The sequence below is a fragment of the Papaver somniferum genome, chromosome 3 (genome assembly GCF_003573695.1).
Source record: "Papaver somniferum cultivar HN1 chromosome 3, ASM357369v1, whole genome shotgun sequence".
In the NCBI taxonomy this organism is placed as follows: domain Eukaryota; kingdom Viridiplantae; phylum Streptophyta; class Magnoliopsida; order Ranunculales; family Papaveraceae; genus Papaver; species Papaver somniferum.
The window spans coordinates 113,848,965-113,858,322 of record NC_039360.1 but is presented as its reverse complement, the minus strand read 5'-3'; the positions used below and the strand labels follow the sequence as shown (position 1 = coordinate 113,858,322).

Below are 9,358 nucleotides of genomic sequence, written 5' to 3'. Positions count from 1 at the left end.
CGAGAGACCATGTTTCTTGTTACTTAAGCTGTGAGGTCAGCTTCACAGTGAGCAGGACAACCCTGAAATTCACCATCACCGAGCATCACCGGCGGAAACTTCAAGCCAGTATTTAGGCACGCAAGATTAAGATAATTACATTCACAAAATTTATGGACTACCGAGGATGAATCATCAATACCATCTGAAAGGTAAAAAATGTGGCATCAGATAATAAAGTTGTGGACAATTCTTTGATAAATAACAAAAGAACACAAAAACCCAAACCATACAAAAAAAATATGAAAAAGGTTAGGGATATATAATGTTGAGCAGAACAGTCAATGGATTGCAATTTGGAAGCATTAAGAAATAAGATGGTGATATTGCTATCATGAAAAATTGGCGATGCATCGTAGTGATGATGATGACCCTTAGCTAGTTTGATTTCATTGTGATGAGGTGGGGTAATGCCTATAGTATAGGCAGAAATGCAATGATTTGGTTTGATGTGTAGTATCTGGAATATAAACCAGTTAGGTGAATTGTTTTCTTGGCTTTTTCTAAAAATACTTCCTTAAGATTTCCACACTTTTTTCTTATTCTTACTTGATTTTTCTTATTGATTCTTAACAAAGAGCACTGCAAAAGAAGAAAATGGTAATATTATTAAGAAAAGATGAAATCATAAAATATTAACCAAATTATGTACTGAAATACTCTTGCACTCCAGCAAAAAAACATATGGCCTAGTTATATAGCGTATTCTACAAACCTGAACCGCGAGAGATAAATACAGCCAATGATTAGAACATGAACCAAAAGTTTTACTGCGATGGGATGCGATTAACGCCATTTTTTTGGTGTGCCTGTTGATTCTATTGATTCCTTCTCTCTTCGGTTAACTTAATTTAAACCATTTCCTTCTATATATCTATTGATTCCTTTTCTCTTCCATTAATTTATGATGTTCCACTTAATCCCCCGCAAAAAGCATATCAATCAACAGTATAAAAATCAGAATCATGAACTATTAACAAAAAATCGTGAAAAAAATATATTTACTAAATGGTCTTACCTGTAACGGATAATACCACGATTTATCAATAACCCTTTGAGATTTAGGTCTTCTCACCGCAAGAAAAAAAGAAAAAAAGGAGAAGGATCTTATAAAAATACGTTCGCTAATGAAGGATCTTCTCACAACTCTTTTAACGATTATGGCGTGCTTCCAGTTTCGTCAACAATAGCGTAGACTTCACAGAAGCTGCAGTTCCACGCTTTCCTCTTCCGGTGGTGCACACCATTGCACAACCTGATTATGATCGCAAAAGAAAGTGGTTAATCTCCCCTACCGAAGATGGGTTGCTAGAAAATATTCTCTAGGGTATATTTAGATTAGTTACAACTACTAGGGAAGAGATAAAGATGAGGGAATTGGGAGGAAGCGTAGAAAATAAAAATACGGTATGGAAAGATAAAGATAAGAGAATAGGAAGATATACGATATGCGTTTTGTTTCCTGCGATTAGTTTTGATAAGATGTTATATATTTTTCATATTCGTCAATGCACTGTTTTAACAAGATGATGAACCTAAATGGTTTTGACCACCCACCCCATACCGTGCGCTACAAAAAAAAACATCGAATAGATCTCAAAACTCAAGATTATCATTCGTCTATATTCTTTTAAATGGGATAAGAAGCTCTAGAATTTGAGCTTTGTTCAGCCTTTAACCACGGCTCTTTAATTTGGACTCAAATTATTTAACCACGGCTCTTTAATTTGGACTCAAATTATATATACAAATCCTGATCTATGCGGCGAACCATGCTCCATATTCACTGTGCTTGGGGCTTTTCCCGGGCCAAGCGAAATCGAGCCCAGCACATGCCGCAGTTATTTCAGATCCTCTCACCAAACTAGTTTGGAAGATCAAGAAACCTTCTATTTGCGTTTACTTCGTTCCCCTCCTATGTTAGATTCGCCTATTTATACGAAGAAAGCACCTATCCCCCGATTCTCACCTTAGCTACTCTCATTACAGTCTCACTCAAAGAAAAAGATGAAGACGGAAAATATGGATGTGGATTTTATCGAATACCGTATCAGCTCTGAACTAACTGGTCACGAGGACGATGTAAGATCTCTCTTTCTCAACCCTAATTGTACCGTAGCAGTTGATGATCGTCGAAGTTTTGATGTGGAATTTATCGATTTGCTTTGTTTTTTCTTAGGTACGAGGAATATGTGTATGTGGTGAAACTGGAATTGCAACATCTTCTAGGGATAAAACTATTAGGTTTTGGTCAATTGATCCAACAGAAAAGAATAAGTGTAAAGAATCAAAGATTATGTTAGGTCATACTAGTTTTGTTGGTCCATTGAATTGGATAGCACCAGATGAGAATTTCCCAGCTGGTAGAATTGTATCTGGTGGTATGGATACACTTGTTCTGTTATGGGATTTGAAAACAGGAGAAAGTATCCAGACAATGAAAGGTCATCAATTGCAAGTTACCGGTCTTGCTGGTGATGATGTTTCAGACATTGTCTCTGTATCAGTTGATGGGTGAGTAATTGAAAAGTTAATGATTTTATTTCTAATGTGTTATGTTGTTTGTACCGCATGAGCACCAGCACTGAGCAAACCAATGGATATGATAGTAGACATGTAAAGGGCTGGGGGGTGATGTGTATTTTACTAATGTTTAGTGAGTAATAGGAATGTGATACTCAACTGCAGCATACTTATACACTGGTTGCACCAGCGCTGGACAAATGAAGGGATTTAAAATACTGCAGGTTAATGAGGCACTGTAAGACCGCAATGTCATCCCTTAATTGCCAGTGTTGGGCAATGGATGGATGCGATCTTAAAAGCATGGGGGCAGTGCGGTAGAGTTAGCGATGGTATACACCATTATACGTTAACGGTTAACCGCAAATCCAGAAGGAGTATAAGTAGTTTTTCGTATGACATTAGCTCTTGTTAGGAGTTTCTAAAGTTCCAGCCTCTTTTTTTGTTGGTCATCACTGTAGTAGGTAATGTAGTAAGTTGGTCACAGCGGTGAACTTTTTTGGCATGTGTTTCAGTACAATACGTCGGTGGAGGAATGGTCAACAATCTGAGTCATGGGAAGCTCACAAATCTGCTGTACAAGCAGTTATCAAGCTACCGACAGGCGAACTTATTACTGGTACAATACTGCTTCAACTAACATTGTTCTTTACTTCTCTTAAAAGTATTAACATACATTTGTGCAGGGTCAAGTGATTCAACATTAAAACTTTGGAGAGGAAAGACTTGCGCACACACATTCGTTGGGCATACAGGTTTGTTTTCATGATGTTCCTTAATCGTGCTTTCATCATTCAAGTTATGCATTATGCTACTTGTGTGTTTCACTTGCTTGTCTTAGGCACACACTAAGTTTCATGAGCCTTCTTCTCATGCCATTTGGGACTTGTGCAGATACTGTTCGAGGTTTAGCTGTAATGCCTGGTCTTGGGGTTCTTTCTGCATCACATGACAGGTGAGGGAGGAACAGAAGTTAAACAAGATTAATTTTTTTTTGGCCAGTCGAGTTAGTATCCGGAAACATTATTTTATTTTTTTGCATCTCTTCTTGTGGGGTTCTAAATTTCTGGTACTTTTGCAATGGCAGTTCAATCAGGTTGTGGGCCTTAACTGGTCAAGTTTTGATGGAGATGGTTGATCATACTTCAATTATTTACTCTGTTCATGCACATTCTTCTGGACTGATTGTTAGCGGCAGTGAAGACGGTTTTGCTAAGATATGGAAAGGTTATTATTGTTAAATGCTTTTCAGTTAGTTTTTCATTGGTTGAACAATCTTCAGTACCTCTTAATTCTCCATTGTTCTTTTACGGGCAGCTAACCTTGATTATACCTTCGATAGTGCAATCTCTTATTGTTGCACCTGGTCTTCTTGACTTCAGCTTGAAGTATTTTCTTTTGAACTCTTATTATTACAGATGGAGTTTGTGTACAGAGCATTGAACACCCTGGTTGTGTTTGGGATGCCAAATTTCTAGAAAATGGTGATGTGGTTACTGCATGTTCAGATGGAGTTGTTCGGATATGGACATCGCATAATGACAGGATAGCTGATCCAGTTGATGTCGAAGCATTCACTACCCGACTTTCTACGTACAAAAGCAGCAGGTAAATTAATTTGGCTGTGTTCGCATCATTGTCGCTTTAAGTTTTGCATGTGAACACGTAGCTCTATGGAGATCGAAGGATAAATGTTTGAAGTCTGGAGTTAGTTCTTGGCGTCCTGGCTAATGATTAGTCATTTATCCACTTCCTTTCAGGGTTTACCCTTTGAATTTAGCAAATTCGTATCCATTTCGACCATAACCAAAGGCTTTGCAGAAAACATGTCCAGATATACACATGCCTTTTCTTACATTGAATTACATTTTATCATCGTCATCGCCATCTTCATTGTGCTATGTTCAAGCCTATTCCCAAGTATTTGGGGTTGATTGTTGAACAGTTCTTGTTTCTCTGTACATTTACCAACTTCTGGCTTTTCACTATGCAAAGGAATGACTGAAAATATTGATGTCTCTGAAAATATTCACCACCCTGTACGAATAGTCATCTATTTGAGTTGACTAAACAATTCTCTTATACAATATTATTGTTTCACCATATGTACGTAAACCTTTTTCGCTTCATATGCTGTTTTGTGACGCATTCTTCACATTGTAGAAAAAGAGTCGGAGGATTGAAATTGGAGGAATTACCTGGGCTGGATTCTTTGCATACTCCAGGTATCATTCCTAAAATATTGTCTTAGTTATGTCATTGTAGGAGTTATGCAAACTTTCTCTTTATTGGGTATTGCACCCACTATTTTGCTGGTCAAACCCTTTTTTTGATGGTAACAGGGTCAGCAGATGGACAGACTAAGATTGTAAGAGAAGGGGATAACGGTGTTGCTTACTCGTGGAACTCAAGAGAGCAGATATGGGACAAAGTATGTATTTTTTGTTTTGTTTTTATATATGTATACATGTTATCCCTTATTATTCAAGTTGCCCCGAGGATTTTCGGTCTGATTGATGTGTGTATGATGATCTGACCCATTTTGTTGTTTAGATTGGTGAAGTGGTTGATGGACCGGAAGATGGGTTGAAGCGGCCAGTCCTGAATGGAACTCAATATGATTTTGGTAATTCCCAGTTTCACAATTTACTTTCTCACTTTTCACTATAAGGAAATGAAAAAAGGATTGCCATTATCTCTTTTACCTCCGACCTTGTTTTCTAATCTTCAACCTTCTGTCCACACAGTATTTGATGTTGACATTGGAGATGGTGAGCCCATTCGTAAGTTGCCTTACAATAGATCAGGTAATCTTTGTTCATTTTGAAGTCACCCTATTGTATGGTTGTTATAGGCCTATTTGCCTATACATTGCCTCCCCTTTCTCTCAGATGAAAAACTAGTACTTGGTAACTTGGTTCTCAGAAATCCATAATTCCTTAGTTGATATAATCTATCACAAATAGAAGCATACAAGTATAAGAACATTATACAGCATTTATGAATGAAGTTCAGGAATAAAAGGACGTAGATACTTTATTTGATGCTAATGTTCGCGTTACATGCATTTGTCTATCCTGAAAGTGATTATATAATCAGTGAACTGTTTCCAGATAGCCCGTATGATGTAGCTGACAAATGGCTTCTGAAGGAAAGCCTTCCATTATCCTATAGACAACAAATTGTAGATTTTATACTACAAAATTCTGGGCAGAACAACTTCACATTTGATGCATCATTTCGCGATCCTTATACTGGCTGTGAGTACCGATGTTATATTGCATTATGTCATGCTCAATAACGTACATCAACAGGTCTTTCCCTGGATTTGTCTGTTAGTAGTTAATCTTCGTACTTCATTCTTTCAGCTAATGCTTATGTACCGGGAGCATCTTCCAATTTATCTGGTATGCAACTCCAATTTGAAGGCATCTTTCTTTAGTCCAAGATAAACTTCTGAATTCTTGGTGCTTATTTTGCTAAGAACATCGGCACGCTTGAATCTTGGTCATTCTTTGCCTATTTATTTAGACTCCGTGACATTAAATGTTCGACCAAGGCTAATAATAACTTTATGTACCACATGACTTAATCAGGTGGGGCTACAAAACCTGTTTTCAAGCATATTCCCAAGGTATGTCCATGTCTGTTTCTATAATCATCTTGCATCTCCGTCAACGCGGGAGTTTAAGTATCCATCTTAGTTCTTACTAATTAGTAATTACTATGTGACAGTCACAACCGTCCTTATCATGGTCATTATTCTTGTTATGGAAGCTGTTTTGTTCACGTACAGTTGTTTATTGAGTTGGTTCCTCGTCAGTATCTTTTATCAATTGTACCTTTTTGAATCATTTTGTGTTTCCAGAAAGGAATGCTTTTCTTTGACGTGGCCCAGTTTGATGGGATTCTCAAAAAGATAACAGAATTCAATTGTGCCTTACTATCAGATCCGGTAAGATATTTCTATATTGTAAATCTAGATAGTTGATTTTCTGCGAGGCTTCTAAGCTATAGAAACCCCCTCATGTTGTTGCACTTCTGGTATTTAATCTCTTGCTGTCTTTCTGTTGATTTTTGTTCTACACTTTTATATCGATTTTTCTCCATCGAGTGTTTTTGCTTCCCATAAATTGAAATTATATATCCTTGCATTTGGTTACATGACAATTTCCACCCGATTTACAGGCACAGAAGGATCTGGCGTTAACAGAGATTGAGATGTCCAGAGTGTCTGCTGTTAAGAAGATATTACAGGACACGTCACACTATCATACAAGTACATTTGCAGATGTTGACGTTGCGTTGTTGCTGAAAACATTAAAATTTTGGCCAGTTGCAATGGTGTTTCCAGGTTATACCCCATATCTTAATACTCGTTGAACGCATTGCTGTCTATTATTTGTATGTACCACGAAGTGTCAAGTATGAGCAAGTTGTTGTTATGGTTTTGTGAATAATTTATATATATATATATATATATATATATTCTCAATTATCTGGCCGCGTCAGAGTCATCAGTTTTCGAGTGTCGGCTCATCTCATCGAGTTCATGGGTGGAAAAAGTTCTCGTTATTTTTTTCTTCTTCCTGTTAATAATTCCTCTTCTTGCAGAAATTATTCAAGGCTGTGTTAGTAGATATTTTGAATTTCAGCATATTGATGTTTGAAACGAATTACTTTTTAGGAGCATTCTTGATTTCAAATTCTTCTTTGCTTGTATGCCTTGAAGTATTGACATCATCAAGTATGTTTACAGATAAACTTGTTTTTGTGCAGTTATCGATGTCTTACGGATGATAATCCTTCATCCTGATGGGGCAAGGTTACTTCAGCAGCATATAAAAGTTGGCAACGGTATTCAGATATTTCGCCTATTATTAGATATAATGTTTGCTGCCTATTGTTGATAAGTTGATGTGAACTAAAAAATTATTATCATGCTTGCAAGTTTGCTGTAGATTTCAAATGTTTTTACCAATATAGTCAATTTAAAGCACGTCTAATATAGCTGTGGTGTAGAATGTGCTTCAATTTTGTGTAAAGAAACACATAATATAATCATCCCTATCCTACTTTGAAAAAGTTTTGCTTTCTATAAATGTGTTTTCGATTTTGTATATTGTGTTTTGAAGAGGTTTTGCTTTGTATTTTACCAACTTCTGTGGGTTTTATACGTCTAATCAGATTTTCTGTTGGAGACAATTAAGAAGGTTACAAGTGCTCCTGCATTGGCAGCAAACCTTTTGACCAGCACGCGTGTCGTGGCAAATCTCTTTAAGCAGTCATCCTTCCATGAGTGGTTACAAAGGAACCGTAGTGAGGTTAGTGTTTTCTATGCTAAAATGATATTCCTCAGATTGAGTTTTACTGCAGTGGTGCTGTATATGAATGCTGATTCATTTGTTCGTTGATCTTGCAGGTGCTTGATGTGTTTTCAAGTTGTTCATCGTCCAACAAGAATGTACAGTTATCTTATTCGACATTGATTCTCAAGTGAGTTGATTTCCTTTTGTGTCGCTTCATTTTCTCATGATTTGTTTATCAAAATAGCTTTTGGGTGCATTAATTAGATACTGATCTGGTTTCTGGTTGCTGCCATAACTATCAGTTGCACAAACTAATATATGTCAATTTCATTTTTTGTTCCTTTCGCAGTTATGCTGTGCTTTTGATTGAAAAGAAAGATCAAGAAGGCCAATCTCAAGTTCTTTCAGCAGCTATCGAAGTATGTCCTTTTCTGTCACAAATACCTTCTTTTAATGAATCACGTGAAGTATCACTGTATAACATACTGGATCTTAAATGAATTACAATGAACTCGTTTATATGATTTACAGATTGCAGAAGGCAGTGAAGATGTTGATTCGAAATTCCGTGCCCTGGTTGCTGTTGGATCATTGGTATTATTTCTGAAATTTCATACCTGTTACTTGATAGAAAGAAGTCTTATCTCTTGCAATTCTTATGCTAAAGGTTGTTCTTACAAACAGATGCTCGAGGGTCTTGTGAAAGGAATTGCAATAGATTTCGACGTTCAAAGTATTGCAAAGATTGCAAAGGCTTCCAAGGAAGTGAAGATTGCTGAAGTTGCATCCGACATTGAACTTTTAACCACATAATTTATAATGTGAGGGCGAATTTGAAACCAGGAGCTGGAATATAATGACTTCTTCTTGATCTGCATCTTAACACCCACTAATGAGTTTTGGTAAACATGAGATTGGTCTTCATGATTGTCGAATATCTATTTCCTCCCGAACATTTCACACAAAAATTATGATGGAAACGTTTTGGGTTGTAAATAATACCAATAGCTAAACGGTTTTAAATTCATTAGCAGCTTTCTATAATCAAGTAATCTTTTAAACTTAGAGCCCGTTGGGTTGGGAGAATTAGAATCCTAAGAATTCAATTATGGGGTAATCCAATTCTTGGAATTGTATTCCAAGGAATTTGATTCCAATCTAGAAAATTCATGTTCGGTTGAGGTAATTCAATTATCGTTGTTATTTCCATTGCATTATTGCGCCAATGCAATGGAAATCTATCATTTTGGAGGGAATTGGATTCTTAGGAATTGAAATCCCTAATTACATAGAGTTCATTTGTCCCGTTCGGTCCAAGGAATTTGGCGCATTTCCTAGGAAATGGATTCCTAGGATTCTAATTCTCCCAACCGAACGGGCTATTAATGACTAAGAAAATTCAACTTCGGAATAATCTTTTATTTTTTTGTGGTGCCAAAATATAATTTTCTGAGTGTTTTTTTTGTACCAAAAAGATTCCAACACCT

The 9,358-nt window shown here is 36.6% G+C and overlaps 1 protein-coding gene across 1 annotated transcript; it reads left to right on the top strand.

The window, feature by feature from the left end:
- Positions 1-1,926: 1,926 nt before the first annotated feature.
- On the top strand, positions 1,927-8,938 carry LOC113357092 (phospholipase A-2-activating protein-like). The gene is made up of 22 exons (XM_026600363.1): positions 1,927-2,121; positions 2,219-2,553; positions 3,078-3,181; positions 3,249-3,317; positions 3,457-3,517; positions 3,650-3,789; positions 3,981-4,170; positions 4,726-4,787; positions 4,905-4,993; positions 5,116-5,188; positions 5,310-5,369; positions 5,676-5,822; positions 5,931-5,969; positions 6,159-6,196; positions 6,431-6,517; positions 6,751-6,916; positions 7,342-7,419; positions 7,750-7,886; positions 7,985-8,058; positions 8,221-8,290; positions 8,403-8,465; positions 8,556-8,938. The coding sequence occupies exons 1-22, from the start codon at positions 2,047-2,049 to the stop codon at positions 8,682-8,684; spliced, it is 2,286 nt and encodes a 761-aa protein (XP_026456148.1). The 5' UTR covers positions 1,927-2,046; the 3' UTR covers positions 8,685-8,938.
- Positions 8,939-9,358: the final 420 nt, after the last annotated feature.